This window comes from Orycteropus afer, unplaced genomic scaffold (assembly GCF_000298275.1).
Source record: "Orycteropus afer afer isolate SDZICR_OR568_19922 unplaced genomic scaffold, OryAfe1.0 scaffold00195, whole genome shotgun sequence".
In the NCBI taxonomy this organism is placed as follows: Eukaryota; Metazoa; Chordata; class Mammalia; order Tubulidentata; family Orycteropodidae; genus Orycteropus; species Orycteropus afer.
Window position 1 is genome coordinate 451,343 of NW_006921782.1, and position 23,860 is coordinate 475,202.

Below are 23,860 nucleotides of genomic sequence, written 5' to 3' on the forward strand. Positions count from 1 at the left end.
AAAAAAAAAAAAAAAGGTGCAAACCTACTACCATTGAGTCGATTCTAATTCATAGCAATCCCCATTGGGTTTCCAAGGCTGTAAATCTTTATGGAAGTAGATTGCCTCTTCTTCCTCCCACAGAGCAGCTGGTGGGTTTGAACTCTGACCATGTGATTATCAGCCAAATGCCTTACCCACTACACTACCAGAGCTCCCTAGAAAACGAATATAGTTTCTGTAAAAGAAGGGCACAAATATTGCTTCATATTATGGTTGTAGACATTCCTGAGTGGTGCAAACAGTTAACACGCTTGCCTACTAACCAACAGGATAAAGATTTGAGTTTACCAGACGTGTCTTGGAGGAAGGCATGGTTATCTACTTCCAAAAAATCAGCCATTGAAAACCCTATGGAGCACAGTTCTATTCTGATACATATGGGGTCAACATGAGTCAGAATCAACTTGTTATTATTATTATTATTATTATGGCCGTGAGACTTAATGATAATAAATGGTAACTAGCTAATATTATTATATATTTGCTATTATTATTTACTTTCCCTCAGTTTTTTGAACTGAAAAATAGCATTTGGAATGGAAATTAGGAGAGATGTATGGGAACATTATCTGTGGAAGAGAGAAGGCAGCAATAGCTAAGAACAGGAAAAAAAGAGTGTGCTCAGTGATCAGGGAGACATGGACTACACTGCCTCAGAATCTTTATGTCCTTCTCCCAAATTGTCTGCTTCTCTTGGGAAGGGGTAAAATTAATGTGATTTCAAGACCAAAACCTATGTCAGCATCCTTTAGGAAATGACTCATAAAGCTCTGAACAGTGGTCACCAAATTTGCATCTCCTGGTGTTCTGGGGGAGATGGGATTCAGGAAGGGCTGAGTAGAATGGCAGTTAGTGGTAGTTTACAGTCTATAGGGAGCATTTGGCAGTGATCAGCCCTTCCCTCTAAAATCAGCTCCCATGATTTATGACCATGAGTTAAAATGCCACTTACAATGGGAAGCAGCCTTGGCATATTTTTCCAGTGAGAAGAGGGCCAGAGAAATAGCAGGGCTAGCATAGTGACTAAGGCATTTGACTACTAACCAGAAGGCTAGTGGTTCAAACCCACCAGCCACTCCTCAGAAGGAAGGTTAGGCAATCTACTTCCATAGTGATACCACCTCAGAAGCCCAAGGAGGGGTCGGTATGAGTCCAATCAACTCGACAGCCATGTGTTTATTTGCCTTCATTGTCATCCTCACTGTGCTAGATTGTCCCCATTTGTCCCTCTAGATACAACCTCCACTTTTTTCTACCTTCTTCTGGATGCTAGGAGGCTATTTCCAAAATTTTATGCATGTACGACTGCTTAAAAAAAAAAGTAGGAGGAGTAATGGATGTAGTATGCTCCTATTTGTGTAAAAATGGATACACATACACACAAAAAATAACACGTATGTGGTTTTTTCAAGTGTTATCTTTCAAGAATGTTAGTGTTTGCTCTGTGAAGGTGAGTGGGGGAACTATTGATCTGAGGTTAGGAGGGAGATATATATATATATATATATATATATATATATATGCATCCCTTTATAGTTTTTGAATGTTTTATCAAGTTCAAGTCTATTTTTTCATTAAAAATATTAAAAAGTGAATGTGTGAGAGAAAAAGAAAAAGAGTATGGAGGAGAATGTATGGCTAATTCAAGATCACTGATCCAGAAAGGTCCTTAGTGTACAATCATGGAACTTGTATCACCATCCTTCCTCTCACCTCCACCTAATTAAACTGCTTAGATGGAGCTTTGCAGCCTCTCCCAGAATTTCCCTATGCTCTGCAGTCTCATGAGGCCAACCAGTAAGCACAGTGACACTGGAGGCAGGTGTTGGTCAGTGGAGCCTCGCCTACCCCCACCTGGCCTGGCCTGGGTGTGTCCTGTTAGCAGGTCAGAGTCATCACACACCAGCAATTCAAAAACTACTCGCTGGTGAACTGCAAGAGGTGTTGGGGACAGTGAGGCCTCAGGACATGAAGGATTCCCTAGGAGATGAGGTGCTTATTTGGTTTATTTAACCTAAACAGTACTCTGTTGCCAGCACCACAGTTGTTGAATGAATACATGAATGCTGAATAAGTGAGCAAAATGTACAAATAATTATTCCATAAGCAGCCAATCAACTAGAGGATAGTGGGGGAAGAAATGGGGATTACTCCTCATTCTCTGATATTGAGGGTTGTTTATCAATCCATCTTAGCCTTTAAGGAGGAAAGGATGATGACAAGCATTCATCCACTTCATCCATTCATTATGCATTTCTGGATGCAGATAACACAGGATCTTGGGCCACAGAGAGTCCCAGGAATTGGAGCTTGGCTGCCCAAGCAGTGGCCAAGAACTATGGTTGGTGATAAAAATACTGAATAGCTTTACTAAGGGGTCTCAGAGGCTTTGTGGGCTAGCCTGGGAACTTGACCACACAGTGAGGTGAATAGCAAGGCCTAAAGCACATTGACCTGAGAAATTCATGAACTTCAGGCTCACCAAAGTTCTGACCCCAACCTGTTCCCAAAGACGAGATCCTGGAGAATCTAATTTTAGAATGAGTTTATTTTCCTTTCATGTTTCTGAAGCCAAACTCCTCCAGCTTCAGTTTTCTGCAAGCCAAGTAAGGTGTTCTATTACTAAAATAAAATATTAACACTCCTCCATTTCGCTTCTTCGACAGAAAATTAAGCCAAATGATAAGATTTTCTTAACTTTGAGTTTTTCCTCCCTTGAATGTTTCTTAAACCTTTATCACCAGCTATTGCTTATTGATTCTAGATTTCCATAAAACATAATAGCTATCTGATTTAGCTTAAGTTTAAATATTAGCTATTTTCCTTATCTGTGAAATAAAAGGATAAACTACACATTCAGGGATCTTTTGGATTACCTCTTGTGCTAATACACCACGTTCCACTGCTGTGAGGTTGATAATATGATTTTTGACCAGAATCCTTCGCCTCTGCTCTGGGCAACAAAGCTCCAATTCCCAGGACCCTCTGTGACACAAGATCCTGTGTTATCTGTGCATCCAGAAATGCATCTTTTCCTTTCCTCAAAGAATAAGGACAACTCCAATAAGGAAGAGACTTAAGTTCAACCTGTTCTCTGGCAATTCACAATTCCAGGTGGCAGCTCATTCCACTAAAGAAGAGTTCTATCAGAAAGTTCTTTTTCATATTACATTTCTGAGTGAAAGTCCAGCCCCTTCCAATACCAGATGTTGTTGGCAGTACCCTGCCCTTTCCCCCTCTGCTTTCACTGAGGGATTAGCAAAAAAATGACTGAAAGAAGTCATTTATATTTGGCTTTAGAATGAACTTAGGAACTTCCTTATAGATAGAAGAGTTGCTGGAGAACCTACATCTATCAAAATAATGAAGCTGTGAAGATCAGACAAAGGAGAGAAAGATGGCTGGGCTTCCCCATCTTGAATTCCACTATTCCCTGAATAGTTTTCTAGAAAGAGATGGTTGATCTCCTCTACAATCACCAGCAGAACTACCATTGGTTAGATATTCACTGGAGCAGGTGCATACTTCAATTTTGAAGCACAGAAGTCTTTTCCAATAAATAATAATAATCGCAGCAGGAACATCAGCTAATATCTATTGCACCCTTACAATGGACCTGGCACATTGATAAAATATAAGAATAAGTGGAGGACTTACTATAGGGAAATCTATAAACCTAAAAGTAAGAGAGAGACTGAGAATGATGAGAGAAAAGTGAGAGGTTATGTGCTAAGTCGGAGGCCTTTTGTGCTTTCTCAAGTCTATATTTGAAAATCCTTTTGGAAAGATTTTTCTGAGTTTTGTTTCTGGAGCAATAATGATCTCATGGGTAGCAACACTGCAATTAGCTCATCATTCTTCTTCACTTTAGATGTTGACATTAACTGGGAGCTCTAATGTCAGATTTTGAAACTTTTTTAGATGGCACCAGTGTGTGTGTCTTTAAGAGTACGACCACTCCCACCAGCTCCTCAAGTGAGTAAGCGGTACCACAGTCAGCTCTGGAGGTAAGCTGCACCTTGGCCAAGCAGTGATAGTGAGTTCCCTATTTTACAAATCCCAACTTAAAATGGATTTTCATATAGAAACAAGGTTACAGGAAGTAGCTTAGTTATCAAACTAACCCCAAAAGAATACTTAGCATTCACCAAAAACGGCATTTCAATATTACACAGTCAGTCTCTGGTGTGTGTGTGTGTGTGTGTGTGTGTGTGAAGGGTCATTCAGTTAAAGTAACAAGTCAAAAGGGTAATGCAAAGATAATAATAATATTTTATTTCAGGAACACTCTGGTTTAAACAAGCAAATATTTATTGCATGACTTGGCTACTTAACCTTTTATATAACAGAGAAACAACCCTGACCTTGAGCAGATGGTATATACTTGGCATTTCCACATATGTTCTCCCAATTTAATTCTCACTCAATTGTAAAGAAACTCTGTGAAGGAGGTAGAGTAGAGTTATACCATATGAAGGGGGTGATATTCTAAAATCAATGAGTAAAGTGAAAATTATATAGAGTAAAAATTGGCTTTGAAACCCCCCCAAATTACACAAGAAGATATGCACGGCTTTAATATAATCCTGCACAATAAGTAAAGTTGTATGATACATACAGTAATATGTCATACATTATAAAGGCTTCATATGCAACATATAATTTTAGAGATGAAGTTGCTGGGCTTATTTGTAGGAGACCACATACAAAAATAAGGATCCCTAGTGCCGCAATGGTTAAGCACTCAGCTGCTAACCAAAAGGCTGGTTTAGAACCCACCAGCTGTTCCATGGGAAAAAGATGTGGCAGTCTGCTTCCATAAAGATTTATGGCTTTAGAATGAACTTGGAAACCTTATGAGCAGTTCTACTGTGTCCTATAGGTTGCTATGAATTGAAATAGACTCGATGGCATTGGGCATATATAAAAATATATATTTATAATTTATCTATATAGTTGAATTTTCTCAAGTTTATGTTCTATTGTATTATTATCCCAAATTTACCAATAAGGAAACCAAGCTCAGAAAAGTTAAGTAACACAGCTGGTGAGTCACAGAGCTGGAGTGTGGATCTAGGTTTTTCTGACTCCAGAGCCTCTATTGATCTTTCTAAATGTGTTTTGACTTCTAAATCACTGTCCAGCAAATGACTTCATTAAAGCTATCTCTAAGTTGGACTCGACTATGTGACTAGAATGTAAAAACCAAACCCACAGCCACTGAATCAATTCCACTTTCTGATGGTGCCATGTGTTACAGAGTAGAATGCTCCATAGTGTTTTCTTTACAAAATCAGATTGCCAGGCCTTTCTTCCATGGTTTGAACCACCAACCTTTGGGTTAGTAGTCAAGCATAAACCATGTACACCACCCAGGGACTTTGACAAGTATACATATACAAGAAATTCACGAACCTTGAACATACTAGGGATTCATAGCACAAATTTAGTGAACCAATGCAAGTGGACAGCATAAGAAATCCAGATGAACACTAGCACACAATCAGATCTATCTTAGCAAACATTGAATGTTTATTTTCAATACCTGTGACTTTACTGTGCATTCTAATAGTTTTCATTCAATATATGAAATTCCTGGAGATTGAGGATGGACATGGAACACAGAAGGCACTGATCCATTACACGTAAGTATAAATTTGGCCATGATTGGCAGTGAATGCCTAATTTCCCAAACATCTCTGATATGAACATTGTTTGTTCATCTATCCTAGCATCCATCCATTTAATAGAAGATGTACCATGTGCCAGCCAACCACTGTAGCCAGAGTTTTTGTATATTAAAATAGAACAAATATTCCAGTAATTTGGAAATCTATACTCACTCCACATGTTAGAAATGATTCCTGTGGAGCAAAAAGTTAGAAATACATGCCCAACCTTAGGACTTTTGTGATATATTGTTTTACATTGTATGCCCATTGTAAATTGCCAATTTTCATTGACAAAATAATTCCACTGAATTATTGGGACTCATTAATATCTTAAGTTTTTAAATTAGTACATTTCTTTAAATGAGTACAACGAAATTTCTTTTAAAATATGAATAAGTCAGCCTTTTCATTCATTGGGGCAGAACTTTCTACCCCTGTGAGATAATTGGTGGAGTTTGCCTTATATTTTATTTATAATTAACAGAGTCCAAGGCTTAGCTTATTCTATGGTATCCTCTTTGGATTACAAAGTACACTGACCAAGGGTCAGAAATGTCAGGGCTGAGAGTTACTTGCTGCCACTCAGGTGTGCTAGGAATCACATGGGCATTAGAAGTGGAGCCATCACTGTTACCTGTGGTGTTGAAGCCAAAAAGAAGAGGACAGGACACAGCAAAGGCCAGTACCCAGACAGCTGTGATCATAAGAGCCACGCGTCGGCAGGAACTCTGTCCTGTGCCATGCTGGTAGTGAACTGGCATGACCACTGCAGTATACCTGAAAAAAGAAAGGGAAAGAGAACAGGCATGATGAAAAGGGATGAGGAACTGTCCAAAAGACAAGTTGAAAGAAGTGGTTACTGGAAAACTAATCATGTTGATCCATATTGTAAGAGAAAAATAATTTAATTGGAGAAAGAGAGAAAAGAGTGTTTGTATGAAAATAATAGAAAGGTAGATGAAGAACTCGTTGGGGTGGGTGAAGGTACCAAGAAAGGTGGAAAGAGTAAAAAAGTTAATCAGCAACACTGGATTACTAAAAAATGTCTTTACTAGCCATGCAGTCACATACCCCATGTGGCCTTCTTTTCTCCCACAGTTCCTAGACAATACAAGCATTCCCTGGTTTACAAATGTCTGACTTATGTACAACCCACAGTTACAAACCAACCCTGATAAAGTCTATTATATTAAAAATTTGAGGTACATATAGTGTTTTGTAATAGTGCCTAAGGCACTTGACTGCTAATCAGAAGGCTGGCGGTTCAAACCCACCAGCCACTCCTTGGAAGGAAGATGGGGCAATCTACTTTCATAGTGATACCACCTCAGAAACCCAAGGAGGGATCACTATGAGTTGGGTCCGACTCGACCGCACATAACAACAACAAGAATAACAAATGGGCAATGCTTTGTGATGCACATCAAAACACTATTACTGTTATTATGCTAAAGATGTTTTAGTGTATCTGGAAGTATTTCTTAAATTTTTTATGTGTAGAAAGGTACACTATATACTAAGACAGACATTTGACTAACTAACATTAGATATGAACCATGCCAAAATTTTCCAACTTATATACAAGTTAGACTTAAAGACAGACTTAGGAACAGAACTCATTCATAATCTGGGGACTTCGTATACTAGAACTTGCTCAAACAGGATGTAATTCTGACTGTCATATGGTAACTATTCCAAGTAGCAGGTTTTAAAAATAGAGCTGAGTAATATCCAGTTAAGGAGTTCTGGTGATGTAGTGGTTAAGGCATTTGGCTGCTAACCAAAAGGTTGGTGGTTCAATCTCACTAGCTGCTCTGTGGAAGAGAAATGAGGCAGTCTGCTTTTGTAAAGATTTACAGCCTTGGAAACCCAATGGGAGTCACTAAGAGCTAGAATCAACTCTGTGGCAGTGAGTTTGTTTCCCTTGGAGTATCCAGTGAGAGCTTAAAGTCCAACTTTCATGCTTTTCAGATGGCCAAAGCAGTTCCTTATTATTGTTGGACACTGCTGGCTTTCATGTGGCAGCTCCTCACAGCTGCATGCTGGACTTACCTGGATGACTGTTCCATAATTATCTCAAACTCAAGCTATCTTAAACAGATCTCCCCAGCTTCTCACTCTTCTTAATTTGGCCCCACTTCCTGACTTTCTTCTTCTCTGGTGGCATAGTGCCTAAGGCATCTGACTGCTAACCAGAAGGTTGCCTTTCAAACCCACAAGCCACTCTGTGGAAGGAAGACTAGGCGATCTATTTCTATAAAGATTTATCACCTCAGTAACCCAATGGGGGTTGCGGTGAGTTGGAATCAACTCGAGAGCAATGAGTTTGTTTTTTTGTTATTGTTTTTGTTGTTGTTCTATAAAATTGCCACAGCCTCCTTGAAGGTCTCCTGGCCTCCATCATTTTGTTCCTCAAATCCATATTCCATTCTACTGCTGCTCTCTCTCTTTCTCTCTTTCTCTCTCTATCTCTCTCTCACTGCCGTTGAGTCAGATCCAACTCATAGCAACCCCTCCTTGGGTTTCGGAGACAGTTTCAAACCCACCAGCCACTCCTTGGAAGGAAGATGGGGCAATCTACTTCCGTAGTGATACTGCCTAGGAAACCCAAGGAGGGGTCGCTATGAGTCGGGGCCAACTCGACGGCATACAACAACACAACAACAACATCTCTATGGAAGTACATTGCCCAGTCTTCCTTCTGAGGAGTGGCTAGTGGGTTTCAACTGCCAGCCTTCTGGTTAACAGTCAAATGCCTTGGGCACTGTGCCATTAGAGCTCCAATTCTGCTGCTAGGATACAAAAAATATTTCATCATGTCACCCCCCAACTCAATACTTTCTGTGGTAGGTAGAATTCCTCTCCAGGTTACAGAGGTCTCTACCTCTAAACTCATACAACGTTTCTGCCAATCAATCACATCACTCTCCTGCATGCAATTATCTTGTTTCATTATTGAACTTGCCTCCTGGCTGGCTAGAGATAGCTTCCATATTATTTAAGGTATTTGATGGTTCAGATCATCTTATAGCCTTAATATTCCCCACAGATCCTTACACAAAGCAGTGAGAAGCTGTGGATTGATTGGCTCATAAATCCTGAAGGCTTCTTTCCCCATAATAGAACAATTCTAATCCAAACTAGGCTTAAAGGGTCTAAAGTGTATAGCTGAGTCCACATGCTCAATTTTTGTCTTGTCAGTGTCCAGCCAGGTTCAAAGCAGAACTTTCCTTAATCCCTCTTGTGCACTTTAAGGCTTGGAGCTGAGGAAGGGAAGGACAGACACTGGCTGGACAGATGGGGAAAATGTTTCATAGATACTCCTCCTGTATATGTCCAGTTCCTATGTGCCATCCACAGCTGGATCATCTGCCTCTTGTATATCTGGATTCAGGGCATTACCATTTGTATTGCAAAAGAGCAGCTTAAAATCAGCTGTAAATGCTGAGATAAAGGTAAACTCTGTGAGACTTGGCTTTGACACCATGATGTGTGAGAGACATGGCTTCTCAAAAGGGAAAAATAGAGATCCTTATTTAATAGTGTCAAATTGAGAGCTTACCACCAATCTCTATGTCAATCCAGTGTCTTTCTCCTGATGTACATATATTGCATCCCATCCCATGAATCTCTTACTCAACCATGAAAGAGCAGGGCAAGGATCAGCTGATGTTTCTCCAAGTGTCTTGCTCTCCTAAGGGTTTTAGAATCTACTCGGGCAGTGGGGTGGAGTTTCAAGTCAAATCTGTTTGTCAGGGCCTGGCTGTGAGTGATGATCCTGAAGGCACCTTGGAGAAGAGGTTGAACCATGAGTCCTATAGCTGCATGGCTAAACAGTGAGCTGAGGGTGGGGGAGTGTGGTAGTTAAGTTGTGTGTCAACTTGGCTGGGCCTAGTTTTGAATGCTTGGGCAACTGGATATAGTTATTCCCCATGATGAGTCTGGTCATCAACTCCATGGTGGAATTTTCTGTGAGCAGCTGAGTAACTGCCTTAGGATGTGGTCTGCTTCCAGTATATAAGACAAAGCTTTGGGAATGGTCTGGAGCTTTTTGGCATGCTTGGAACATGCATTCAGCAGCCTGCCTTGCTGGCCCTGCTAATCTTGGGACTGTCTCTGGACTTGAACTAGTGGACTGCCATGTTGTTTGATAATCTTGGGACTGTGCCATTGTACTTGTTGGCCTTGGGTTTGTCAGCTTCAGTAGCCAGCAGCTGCCTAAGTTATTTACACTGTAAAAAAATAAATCTTTGTTTGTTTCAAGCCATCCACATTTGTAGTATGTCTCTTAGAGCAGTACAAGAGAACCAAAACAGAGAGGAAGCTGTGAACCACTTCCTCCTGCCCAGATCTGCACTTGGACCAAGGCTTTCCATTTATATAATGTCCTTTAATGTGAAAGAACACAACCTTTCTGTACATTTAGTGATGTGCTGATAAATGACCCAAAACTGGATCTCTAAATGAAAGAAGCACTAATTTGTAACATTTGCCAATTTTCATGATGCAAATACTCCCACCACGACCCATTTTAAAGCTACCATCAAAAGTTTAATAACTGACTAAAAAAAGTCCTAAAATTCTCCCAGTCAGTTCTTACTAGCCAGTACTAGCTAACTCCAGCCCATCACTGATAGCTCCATACTTTCCTAAATATGCTTTAATGTTCAGCAACATCTTGGAGGCTGTCATTAACTCAGTGAGGCAGTACGTGTAGAGATTACTGTCTCTGTTTTCTGAAGCAGGCTTCAGAGACACAAGGAAGTTAAGTGATGAACCCGAACCCCACAGAATGTAGTTGCAGAGCCAGATCTCCCACCTCCAAGACCAGTGTCTTTCCTGAGTACACTACTCCCTCCCAAGCACACTGACAAGTCTCTGAGGCCTTTTGGCAACGAGAGCTTTCTTGGGAAAAGTTTCTTTGAGAGGGTGGTTTGTACTTTAAGAGTACTATGGATGCCTGGAACTAAGTTTCCCCAAATAGTTTGATTCTATTAATTGCCTCAGAGTCCTGTTAAAATACTGAGTCTCAGATCATGTCCTTGGAAATTTTGATTAAATACTTCTCTCTGGACATTTTGATTAAATATTTCTGAAGTGGAGCCCAGGAATGTGTATTTTTAACAAGCATCTGTGATTGGACAAATTTGACAAAGTCTGCATTAGGGAAATTTTCTGTGTCAAATGTTATTGTTAATTTGGGTATGAAGTAAGAGAAAAAACTACATTTTCACTGTTACATTAAAACTTTTTTTTTCTTGTTATTTTAAAAACATGATTAAACTTTTAGAACAAATGAAGCCCCCTCAATTTGATTCCAGAGTTTTTTTGCTAGGAAGCTTGCTACAGGTGACTGAGACTGTTCCGGAATTAGCCATTGGAGGGCACCAGAATGCAGCAAGAGCTCTGCTAGCTCGTCTGGGGTGAGAAGTTCATGGCTCACCTCAGGGCTCTCCAGGCCTGTGGGAGGCATAGAAGGAGGGCCGGGGTCCCTCTGGTTCCTGGAGCCCTGCAGAGACCCTGAATTCCCACTATCGTAGACTGCCCAGCCCTGGTTTTCTCTTGAAGGACTGCAGAGGATCACAGGCTGAGGGCTGAGTCAACACATCCTGGGCTTAGAGGGAGAGGCTTGGCACAGGGCCCCCTCTGAGTATCTGCTTGTTAACCCCCACCCCCTTCTCATGCTCTCTGGAGCATTTCAGGGCCCAAGCCTGGCCTGCAGACACAGTGCCCTGCCCTGTTGCCTCAGTGCCAGGCTACCCCACCTCCCCATGGGTTTGAGCTTCTAGCTTCTGAGCCCTTTCTGGTGTGGATGTCTACACTGACCTGAACCCTGTCAGCGTTTCCACGTGGCAAAGGCTATGGCTTTTGGAAACAGACTGACTAGAGTCTGAATCTTAGCTCTGCTACTTCACTGTGTGGCCGTGGGCCAGTGATTTAACTTCTCTCAATTTCCGTTTGCTCATATGTACAATACCCAAAAACTCATTGCTATTGAGTCAATGCTGACTCATAGCAACCCTATAGGACAGAGTAGAACTGCCCCATAGAGTTTCCAAGGCTATAATCTTTATGAAAGCAGACTGCTACATCTTTCTCCCATGGAGTGGCTGGTGAGTTTGAACTGACAACCTATGGGTTAGCAGCCAAGTGCATAACCACTGTGCCACCAAGACTGCTTGTCTGTTAATAGGGATAATGATTTCTACCAGAGAGATTGAATTGGATTCTTTCTGCAAAGTTGTTAGCACACAGTGAACATTCAAAGAACATTTTTATTTTTATGTTAGCCCAAGAAATCTGTGATTGTTCATATCAATGCGTTTATGGATGTCCATCCCTCGTTCCCAATTATCAGGGAACATTAAATTTATATATCAAACAAATACATAGCACTTTCTAGATGCTAGGCATTGCTTGAAGTACTCTACAAATATTAATTCGTTTGATCCTCATAATAACCCTTTGAGGTAGTTTCTATTAATCTCCACTTAGATAAGATAACAAGGAGCTCTGGTGGCATGATGGCTAAGGCATTTGACTGCTAACCAGAAGGCTGGCAGTTCAAACCCTCCAGCTACTCCACAGAAGGAAGACTGGACAGTCTACTTCTGTAAAGATTTACTGCCTCGGAAACCGAATGGGGATTGCTAAGAGTCTTTTGGTGTTTTGCTTTGTTTTATTTTGTTTAGATAAAATAGCAGAGGCCCAAGGAGGTTAAGTGATTTTCCCAAGGTCACATTGCTATTAAATGGTAAAGCAAGGATTGAAAGCAGACCATTTGACTCCAGAATGAGGGGGTCTGGAGTGTGACCCCCACCTCAGTAGCTCTGCCAAATACAGTGTGTTGTGGTAGAATCTGTACCTATTAGTTCTGTGATCTTGGTAAGTAACCTACTCATTCTAGCCTCAGACTCTTTCTTTGTAAAATGGGAACAGTACACCTATCTTGCAGAGTTGATGTGGGAGTTACAAATAATGAATGAAAAACTCTTAGTGCTTGGCACATAGTACATGCTAAATAAATGACTGTTGTGGAGTCAAGCCCTGACTCAGGGCAACCCCATGCACAACAGAAGGAAATGATGCCCAGTCCTGCACCATTGTGATCCATAAAGTTTTCTTTGTCTGGTTTGCAGAAGTCGATTAGCAAGTCTTTTTTCCTAGTCTATCTTAATCTGGAAGCTCTGCTGAAACCTGTTCAGCATCATAGCCAGTGACAGGTGAGTGGTGGCTGTGCATGAGGTGCACTGGCCAGAAGTCCAACCTGGGTCTCCCATGGAAGATGAGAATTCTACGGATGAACCAAACAACCTCAGATAAATGGTAAATATTTTATTGTTGTTTCTAGAGTTATGCAAATTAGGGTCAGCCCAGAGACAGGGCATTGAAGACATGGGAGATGCCAGAAGCCTCTCCCTTGATGCCCCATATCCACCTCCAGCAATGAAGGGACTACTCATTGTAATAGATCACAGGCCAGGAACTCAGTTGACTCAGTTACTATTCCCAGACTTGTGCTAAGAGGCGGGATCCCATACAAGCACTTAATAACGTTAGACAAATAGGGAAACTGATGCCCCTCTGATTTGCATGTCTGTGAATGGGGCCCATGTGGCTTGTCACTCTGTTAAACGTCTCTGCACCTTTGCAGAATGTAACCCTCTTCCTGTCCCAGGAGGAGGGTGGCGGGTGGGGTGGGGAAATCTGATGAGGACTCCGCTTTAGGAAGCCGTCAGTGAAGGAGAAAAGCAGCTGGCCTGGGTGGGAGCGCCTGACTCGAACTCTCCGCTTGGGTTTAATGAGCCCCAGAGTTCTGTGTGGCCACTTTTCACTACCTTTTATTTGGTCAGACAGGGGGCTCAATAAATCTTTAGTTCTGTGGGCTCCCCTTGAGGAGTTGTTGAAGGAGAAAGCTTTTTGCAAATGATTGGAAAGCCCTTTGCAAATATAAAGTGCTTATTTAGATGCAAACTAAAAATCCAAGGTGCCTGTGACTCATCTGGTACCTATTGTGCTTGTTGCAAAGACGCGGAGGCTTGCCTGTGTGATGGGTGCCATTTGAGAGCCACTTAAAGAACTCCCTGGTGAATGAATTTGGTTTCATTATTCCCCGGGCCCTTGCGGAGGACTCTCATTCTCACTGCTCGGATCATGTCCTCCTACTCTTGACATTCTCAGCTCTCTCCCTGAGGTAGTTCTGACCCTGGATGCACAAGAAGGGAGCTGGCCTTCTGGGAGGCAAGGCACTAAGGGAGTGGGGGCCTGTACATCACTAGGACTTCCACTCCGCTTTTTTTTTTAAAAAAGAAAAGGCAGCATTAATCCAAGGATCCAGAGCTATGCCTAAGAATCTAATCACAATAGTATTACTTGTTTTCAAAAGCCCTTTTATCATTTCCCTTTCTTTCCTACAGTCCTTACCACCCTGTTATTACAAACCAGTGCTTCATGACCCAAAAATACTGAATCCATTTGGTCAAGTTTGTCACACTGGTGACTGGCATTGTATGAAGACCAAAGGTTTGCATGAATGACTCCATTTTTTAATGAATTGACCAGCTGTTTGGCATTACATGAACAGAACTTAATGCTGTGTATTGTAAACGGCTGTGAAGAATAATGGAGACAACTTTTCCAAGGGTTATTTTCATTCCTAGAATGGAGATGGTAGGCTTTGTTTTGAGGTCTGATGAGGTTTGGCTCATAGAAATACAAGCCAATGGAGTGACCTCCACTGGGATCTAAGGCATGGCTTGTCCCTCTAAGTTTCAGGTAGGTAAGTGCTATGCATTCTGGGAGTTTTCCTAATTGAGACAGAAGCCAATTCAAGGTTTGCTCTAGCTAGTTGTATCTTAAGTGCTGAAAGTCAAAGCATGTGTTAGCATGACTGTTGCCAGCAAAATGGTGTTCTTGCATAATTTAGAAAAAGTGCCCCCCTCCTTGGTGATGATTTGCAAAAGACTATCCTCTCTAGGCTGATTCTAGAATTGAAAAATGAAGCACTGCTGAATTTTGGTTCTCTCAGCCTTGAGCAAGGCATAATGTGCACAGCTTCAGCCATCATACCCCTGTGTATGTGAATATGTGTGGGTGAAGTGTGCAAGCACTGTGAGGAAGAGAGCTGGCAGGGGCCTCCCCCAGTGCCTCTCCTAGAAGCTCTGTATAATACTACTCTTTTCTCCTACCTCTCAAGGCTAATTTTCTCCCCATCTCTCATGTCCTTCCTGAAGATATATGAACATTGGCTGACCACAGGCAGTATTCACAGAACTCAGTTTAATATTCTTTGTTCAAGTCTCTGTAATAGACACAGCAGGGAGATTGACAGGTGATAAGAAGCTGGGTCTAATTTGACCAAAGAAGATATTCAGGTGGCCAACAAACACATGAAGAAATGTTCGCAATCATTTGCCATTAGAGAGATGCAAATCAAAGCAACAATGAGATACCAATTCACACCAGCCCTAAGCAAAGTTCAACAAGACAGAACATAACAAATGCTGGTGATGATGTGGAAAGATTGGGACTCTCATACACTGTTGGTGGGACTGTAAAATGATACAACCACTGTGGAAATCAGTATGGAGATTCCTTAAAAAAGTGGAAATAGAAATAACATTTGATCAAGCAATCCCATTACTAGCTCCTAAAGCAGTGAGAGCATGACATGAATAGATACATGCACACCCATGTTCATTGCAACACTATTCACAATAGCAAAGATATGGAAAAACCTGAGTGCTCATCAGTGGAGGAATGAATAACCAAACTATGGTACATACACACAATGGAATATTATACAACACTAAAGAATAAAGTAGAATCTGTGAAACACCGCATAATGTGGATGAACCTGGAGGACATTATGCTGAGTGAAATAAGTCGATCACAGAAGGACAAACAATGTGTTCGTCCACTACCATAAAAAGTCAAGGGAAGGTTTACCTATGGAAGAAAACTTACTTTGTTGGTTACCAGGGATGGGAAGGAAGAGGAAGGGATGGAAAATTACTAGATAGGTAAGAGACAAGTACTGATTTGGGTGAAACAAAACAACAAACGCACTGCTGTGGAGTTGGATCCAACTCATAGCAACCCCTCCTTGGGTTTCCGAGTCAGTAATATCACTATGGAAGTAGATTGCCCAACCTTCCTTCCAAGGAGTGGCTGGTGGGTTTGAACCACCAGCCTTCTGGTTAGCAGTCAAATGCCTTAGGCACTATGCCACCAGAGTTCCTCAATTTGGGTGAAGGGAGGGCAATATACCAAAAGCGAGTGACCAATACAGTAACATGAAGGAAAAGGAAGACACAGAGAGGTGCATGAGAGGTGTAGACAGCAAAGATTTTTATATACACAATATTGTATCAATATTGTTACCAGTAATAACAAACATTAGTCTACGGGTAGATACATAGGTAAATAAGCTGAATGATCAGATATGTCTAGGAAAAAGAAAATATACCTATGCCCATATATCACTCACTCACTGCTGTGGAGCCTGATTCAACTCATAGCAAACCCTCCTTGGGTTTCCGAGGGGGTGTCACTACAGAAGTAGATTGCCCAATCTTCCTTCTGAGGAGTGGCTGGTGGGTTTGAACTGCCAGCCTTCTGGTTAGCAGTCAAATGCCTTAGGCACTACACCACCAAAGCTCCCATGCCTATATATAAGGTTGTTGTTGTTGTTGTTATGTGCCGTCGAGTCGGCCCCGACTCATAGAGACCCCCTCCTTGGGTTTCCAAGGCAGCATTGCTACGGAAGTAGATTGCCTCATCTTCCTTCCGAGGAGTGGCTGGTGGGTTTGAACCGCCAGCCTTCTGGTTAGCAGTCAAGTGCCTTAGGCACTACACTACCAGAGCTCCTATATATAAGGTTAGTAAATGCCTATGTTGTTGTTGTTAGGTGCCGTTGAGTTGTCTCTGACTCATAGCGACCCCATGCACAGCAGAACGAAACAATTTAGGTATTTACAGAGTTACACAACCATATCCCTTTGTTTTTAAACACACTCCTTAATGGTATTATTTTCAGTATTATGGACATATTCTTTAATTTTCTTTCTTAGTCGAATAGCCAATTAAGGGATATAAGACAAAATACCTTCCAGTTGGCTGGCTGGTTTGTAGTATCACCATAAGATTGTGGCCATTGTTTGGTTGTTGTCATTGTTGTTGTTAAGGGCTATCAAGCTGATTCTGACTAATAGTGACAGAGTAGTGCTGTCCAAAAGTGTTTTCTAGATTGTGGTGGTGTAGTGCAGCCATTCCTCAGAAAGAAGGTTGGGCAGTCTACTTCCGTAGTGATACTGCCTTGGAAACCCAAGGAAGAGTCACTATGAGTTGGGACTGACTCGATGGCAGTGAGTTTGGAGTTTTTTGTTTTAATCCTTACAAGAGAAGATCACCAGGTCTTTTTCCCATAGAGCTGCTGGGTGGGTTAGAACTGCTAACCTTTAGATTAGCAACCAAGCACTTACCCATTGCTCCATCATTGATTCTTGCTCAAAATTCCCAGTTTAGCATATGAAAGGAAGTTTAGGGGTATTAATGCACAACACTGGACCATGTGATGGCAAACACGGGAGCCTGCACTAGGGTTTTGAGTAAAAGGCAGGTTGGAGAGGCCAAGGCATAGTCACAGGGAAAGTATTAGGAGAGTTTAGAGGAAACTGAATCAAGTTGGAGTTTCTGGAAGGGCCCCATAGAAGAGGACCAGTTGTAGTAGACCTTTGAACACAAGAAGATTACAGGACAATCTAGAAAGAAATGAGATTGATTGAGGCCATATTGTGAAAAACTTTGAATACCAGGCTGTGGAGGTAACTTTAAATTTTATTCCTAAGGAGACACTGAAGGGTTTTGAGTGGACAATGGACATCGGAACTTTGAGAGTGATATGAAGGACCAGTTAGGAAGCTGTGGCAGAAGTCCAGGTGAGAGGTCATGTGAGCCTAAGATAAGCAGGGGCAGCAAGAAGGGAAAAGCAGGGACAGTTTGGAAAAAACTTGCGAAAGTGCTATCTATAAGCATAGACTGCTTGGATACAGGAGATGAGGAAGACAGAGGAGTCAAACAAAATCCAGGATTCCAAAAGAATGGCGGTGCCAATAAGAGATCATCAAGTCAAGAGAAAAGCCTTGCAATATTTGCTTTTGAACATTTTGAGTTGTAGGGACCAAGGGGATATCTAAGTAGTAATGTAGTAGCAAAGTCAGGGCAGAAGTTAGGATTGTGGCTAGAGATGTGGGGACTCTTAGCCCAAAACTTAAGAGTATTAACTTGGAGTCAGATAGACATGGGTTCAAATCCTGGCTCTGCCTCTTATTAGCTGTGTGACTTTGTGCAAATTCCTTAATTTTTCTGAGAAACTAGAAATAAATATAACAATAGTTATTATAAGTAATATTGTCTTAATAAAGATGGTAAGAATTATTTTGAAGATTAAACAAATGGATATATGTCAAAGCTTTAAATGCCTGGAATGTTGTAAGTTCTCAATAAATAGAAGATCTTATTTAAAGTCATCATTGGGGCTGTAGGAGCCCTGGTAGGACAATGGTTAAGAGCTAGGCTGCTAAGCCAAAGGTCAAGGTCAGTAGTTTAAACCCACCAGTTGCTCTGTAGGAAAAAGATGTCTACTTCCATGAAGATGTACAGCTTTGGAAACCCTTCGGGACACACAGTTCTACTTTGTCCTACAGGGTTTCTCTGAGTCAGAATCTACTCCACGGCAAAGGGTTTGGTTTGGTTTGGGGTTGGAGCTGTGGAGTGGGCAGATGCTATCACTGGGAGAAAGAGTGTAGAAAGAGATGAGACAGGAGAGGAGAAAGGTAGGAGAAGACTTAGAGAAGGAAAGGTTAGAGGCTCCTGATCAGCAAGAGAGGCTAGCGTGAGAGCAGTGAATTCTCGTATTACAGGTGGATGGAGCAGGGTCAAAATCAAAGAAATCCACTCCAGGAACCAAAAAGGAATTTAAAACTATGTCATTCCTTACTTGCTTTCCTAAACTCTGGGGAAAATACATAGGTCACAGTCATACTTTCTGAAATGGCCTGTCTCCCCGATTCACTTTTCTGCCTTCTCCCTCTTTGCAAATCCTCCCTTGCTTCTCTTCCCTTCCCTCCAAAGAAGAAAACCACAAGAACAACTGGAAAATTTCTACCCAACCTATGTCTGCTTATGTTTTGTCTTTCTCCCCCTCCTACTCCTCCTTTCCTCCCAATTAGAAATCACAAAAGCCCCAAAGAAGGGTGGAAAAGCAAAATCAGAATCCATTTTAGGGAGCAAAGCAGAGGAAAGGCTAGGAAGGTTTATAAGATAATCATTTCTCTGTGATCACAGGCATTTATTCTCATCCACAAACCATAGTTTAGAAGAAAAAGAGGAAAGAAAATGTCTCACAAGGAAAGCAGTGGAACATTCCACTTGACCATAACCCCTGAAACCCATTGATTCCAACTCTTATTAACATTTTGGACAGAGTTGAACTGCACTATAGGGTTTCCACTCCTTGGAAGGAAGGTTGGGCAATCCTACTTCCGTAGTGATACTGCCTCGGAAACCCAAGGAGGGGTCGCTATGAGTCGGGGCCGACTCGACGGCACATAACAATAACAACAACATAGGGTTTCCAAAGCTGTAAATCTTTACAGAGGCAGATTGTCTTTCTCCAAGGGCTGGTGGGTTTGAACCGATGATCTTTTGGTTAGCAGCCAAATGCTTTAACCACTCTGCCACCAGATCTCCTCAGCCATGACCCCAGTGCCCTGAAATGCAGCCTGTGCCTCAAATACAATGAGAGCAGCTTCCCTAGGCCGGTTTTCTCCTTCCCCCATGTGGGCTTCTTCTCTCCTAAGCCAGGAAGGGGAATCCCAGCCCTACCTGTCGATGCTGATAGCACAGAGGTTCAGGATGCTGGCTGTACACATCATGACATCCAGGGTGACAAATACATCGCAGCAAACACGGCTGAAATTCCAGACTCCTCCTGTCACCTGGGCATCAGAGACAAGGATATTAATGATTCCCCCAGTGAAGGAACAGCAGTCCAATCAACTCTATGGCCTTCCCCAGGCTACCAGGCACAGATGCTGACATGCCTTCTCTGTGGTTGGTACCATCATTACCATAGGGCAGGCAGGCATTGAAGGAGCTCCAGGCTGCCCAAGATCAGTCACTCATAAAAGGAAAAACTCACAGGCTGTTAGGACATTAGTACTGGAACAGATCTTCAAAATCAATTAGTTCAGTGTTTTCCAAGTGTGGTTCACAGGGGGGTGATCATTAAAGATAAAAATTTCTGAACCCTTCCTTAGACCTACTAAGTCAAAACTTCTCGACCTGGGGCTCATGAATTTCCATTTTTAAATAAACACCCAAGTCGCACCAAGGTTTGAGAATCACTGATCTAGTTCAAACTCAGGCGGCAGCTAAAGCTGATCGTGGTTAAGTGATATGCCCACAGAGGCACAGCTGGTAGTAAGAGAGATTGGGTGACTGCCAGATGTATGTGCTGTGCCAAAACTGCTTCACAGAAGCCCTCCACCCAGCAGAGAGCTCGCCATGTACCCAGGAAATAAGCCGAGATCACTTTTTTTTTTTTTGTTTTTTTAATAAAACTTACCTCCAGAACGAAAATTGACCTGGCTTCTAGTTTTAAAGTTGGAAATATACTACAGCAACATCTCTAAGAACTTGTATAAAATAGCTCTATGCCAATATGCCTGCCTTGGACACCCCAGTCCAAATCACCAAATAGTGAAGGAAAAGGCTGGGTTCCAGGGTACCAGAAAGGAGCACAGACCCTTCTCTACCACACACAGAATTAGTGAGGATGATCCCAACCTCACTCATTTACACATGTGTTCTGTGCGCCTTAACTGATGCTTATTAAAAAATCAGGAATTTAGGTAATTTAATTTAGTGTGTTGTTGCTGTTAGTTGCCATGGAGTTGATCAGTGACTCATGGGTACCCTGTGTACAGTGCGGCCTGATCCTGGGCCATCTCTGTGATCTGTCCTGGATCAGACTGTTGTGATCCATAGGGTTTTCACTGGCTGGTTTTTAGGTGAAGATTACCTGGCCTTTCTTCCCTGTCCATCTTAGTTTAGAAGCGTGGCTGAAACTCATTGCCGTCAATTCTGACTCACAGTGACCCAATGGAGAGTAGAACTGCTCCATAGGATTTCCAAGGCTATACATCTTTGCTGAAGCTGACTACGTCATCCTTCTCCCGTGAAACGACTGGCGGCTTCAGGTGGTGGTTGCACATGAAGTGCACTGGTTGGGAATTGAACACAGGTCTCCCGCATGGAAAGCAAGCATCCTACCATTTAACCATCATAATTTAACCTCATTATCATTTAACCTCATAATTTAGAGTCTAGCATATTTTTATTTTTAAAGTTTTTACATAACAGAATTGCATCAAGTGGATGTGTCAGGGAGATTGTCACTTTGAGGATGTCCACAAACATCATTCTTGAGCCTCGAGGTTTTTGTGTGCTTGCTGCCTATGAGATTGCCATTATCAGGGAGGACTGTTTTAAACTTTATGCCCTTAGCTATAGCTTATAACATCGGGTGTTCGTGATACCCTTGTGGAGTAGGCTTTATGGTCATTTAAGAGGTGGGGCAGTGAAAAATAGGTATAGTAGCCACTGAAATAGAGTCTCAAGGAAAAAATAAACAGATATTATTCAAATGATTGTGAATGAAAATGGTCTTCTTGCTCTGTGCGGTTTTCTCATCAAAGAATCTTGTGTATGACCAGGTCAGTCCATGGTTCATTCCTGTTTTGTCCCACTAAAGCAAGGCTCTGATATGCTACCCACCCTCTCCCTTCCCTAATAACTTCTTCCCTTTGGTATTTATTTTCGGCATCCTATTTTAAGCTGATATGTGGGACTCTATTTTTCAGAAACCCCGACCAAAGGTATTTAGTTTAAAAACAACAATGAAAAGTTGAAAATAATGATGAAGTCATTGTTTAATAAATAAGTGAATTTATAGGACTTCTGAGAATAAAAAAAATTTTTAAAGGGAGATGCAAGGATTCTGAGCTAAAGTCATAATAATACCACGATTTAAGGAAGCCAGGAGAATGAAAAAATGGATTTGCTCGTTACATAGGACAGATGCATGCTAAAAAAGTATCTTTCAAAAGTTGAATTTTATATACTAAATCTCAATTTAACAGTATGTCTAGTATGCAACTGATGAATTGCATGCTTAAATTTAAATCTCTTAAAATTTTGGGAAAACATCTTTTTTTGCATAATTATGAGTTTGTGTTTGTGACTGTGTGTTGGAGTGGCAAAAACAGCAAAATCCAGTTGACAAGTACTTGCTTTATTCATAAAAAACGAAGCTCCTAGTACTTAGAAGAAGGAGGGTAAGTTACATGCTTCAAGAGATTTTAATAAATGTACTACAGGCCCTGTCCTTGAAACACTTACAACATAACGAGGGAAACAAGACAATCTTAAATAAAATAATGAGGTTATTATGAGACACTAATCATGGTAATAAAAACTAACATTTATAGAAAACTTACGTAACATAAGGCCTATTCCAGGAATGTGTAGAATTCCTAAAAAGAAATTTTTTCTTTTTTCACTATCTGTGCTCTTAGATGTTTTGAGGACAAAGTATTCACTTATTTTATAGGTGATCAAGTAAGTGATTGTTACTTAATCAATTCAGTGGGAGCAGACTTTACTTGTTCTTTGCTGTGTTCCCAGAACCTAGAGAAGTGCTCAGCATGTGGGATATTCTGAAAGAATGAATGGTCTATGACATAATCATTATTAATACTAATAGTTAACATTTATGGAATGCTTACCAAGTGCCAGGTGTTCTGCAAAACCCTTTACATGCATGAGTTCTGTTGCCTATTATAATTCTATGAAAATTCCAAACCAAACTCACTGCCATAGAGTCTGTTTGACTCACAGTGACACCTCCTTGTGTTTCTGAGGTGGTATCACTACGGAAGTAGATTGCCCGGTCTTCCTTCTGAGTAGTGGCTGGTGGGTTTGAACCACTGGCCTTCTGGTTAGCAGTCAAATGCCTTAGGCACTATGCCACCAGAGCTCCTATAATCCTATGAAGAAGGGCTATTATTATCTTCATCACCCATAAGAAACTCAAGCTGAAGGATGTTTAGCACTTTGACAAAAGCCACACAGCTAGTAGCTAGATAACATATGAGTGCAGGAGGAGAGGCTGTTGGCAAATGGATATAAGTGCGGAGAAAAAGAAGAAGGGAGAAAACCACACGCTCACCAAAGATTTTATTGTGGCAGTTGGCTTCATCTCCACATAAGGAATGAGGTACTTTTTTTTTTTTTTTTTTGATTGCCTCTGTCCCACAGTTTAAAAAAACAAACAAACAAACAAAAAAAAAAAAACTGCAAAAGGCAGTGATAAGAGCTGCCTCAGGTGCTGTGTAAGAGTTCACATTTGACAGGTTTCTTTGGGACCTGCCTTCTTTAGCCTCCAGGGTCCTAAAGCACACAATCTATCCTCTGGCTTCCAAGTCCCCTCTCCTCTTTGCCTGTCTCCAAGTTTCTGCCATCAAAATTCCCATTCTCTCCCTGATCTCAGTTAAGTGCCAAGAAGAAAACATCTGATTAGCTAATTAAAGTAATTCCCACTAAGGTGCCATCACTTAGACTTCCCTGGAGCTTACTCATTAAAATGAGTCTCTAATTGGTGGGATGTGTAATGGAAATATTTTTTACTGAAGTCTTCTACACCAATAATAATAAGGGATCAATTAAGAGCAGCAAAGTGCCAAGAATGTGCTAAATAACTCACACATTATCTCATAGAACCCAATGAGGTAAATGTTATTTCTAGTTTATAGATAAAATTGAGACCTAGAGTCTCTGAGTAGTTCAGGCTACTAAATGGAAGGTTAGAAGTTCAAGTCCATCCAGAGTCATGTAAGAAGAAAGGCCTGGTGATTTACTTCCAAGCAATTAGCCCTAGAAAACCCTGTGGAACACAGTTCTACTCTGACACACATGGAGTGGCTTTGACTTGGCATTGACTAGATGGCAACTGGTTTTAATACTAACCTTTGTTCTGTTTCCCAAAAGTCAGCATTTTGACACTTCACTTCTGAGATGTGTAC

At 41.4% G+C, this 23,860-nt stretch overlaps 1 protein-coding gene across 1 annotated transcript in view; it reads right to left on the bottom strand.

The window, feature by feature from the left end:
- DRD3 (dopamine receptor D3) overlaps window positions 1–23,860 on the bottom strand; it is a 48,578-nt gene that overhangs the window by 14,348 nt on the left and 10,370 nt on the right. The window contains exons 2-3 of the mRNA XM_042781915.1: window positions 19,602–19,714; window positions 6,349–6,491 (exon numbers count right to left, since the gene is read on the bottom strand). Coding sequence (XP_042637849.1) covers window positions 6,349–6,491; window positions 19,602–19,714 — 256 coding nt within the window. The remainder of the gene's footprint in view (window positions 1–6,348; window positions 6,492–19,601; window positions 19,715–23,860) is intronic.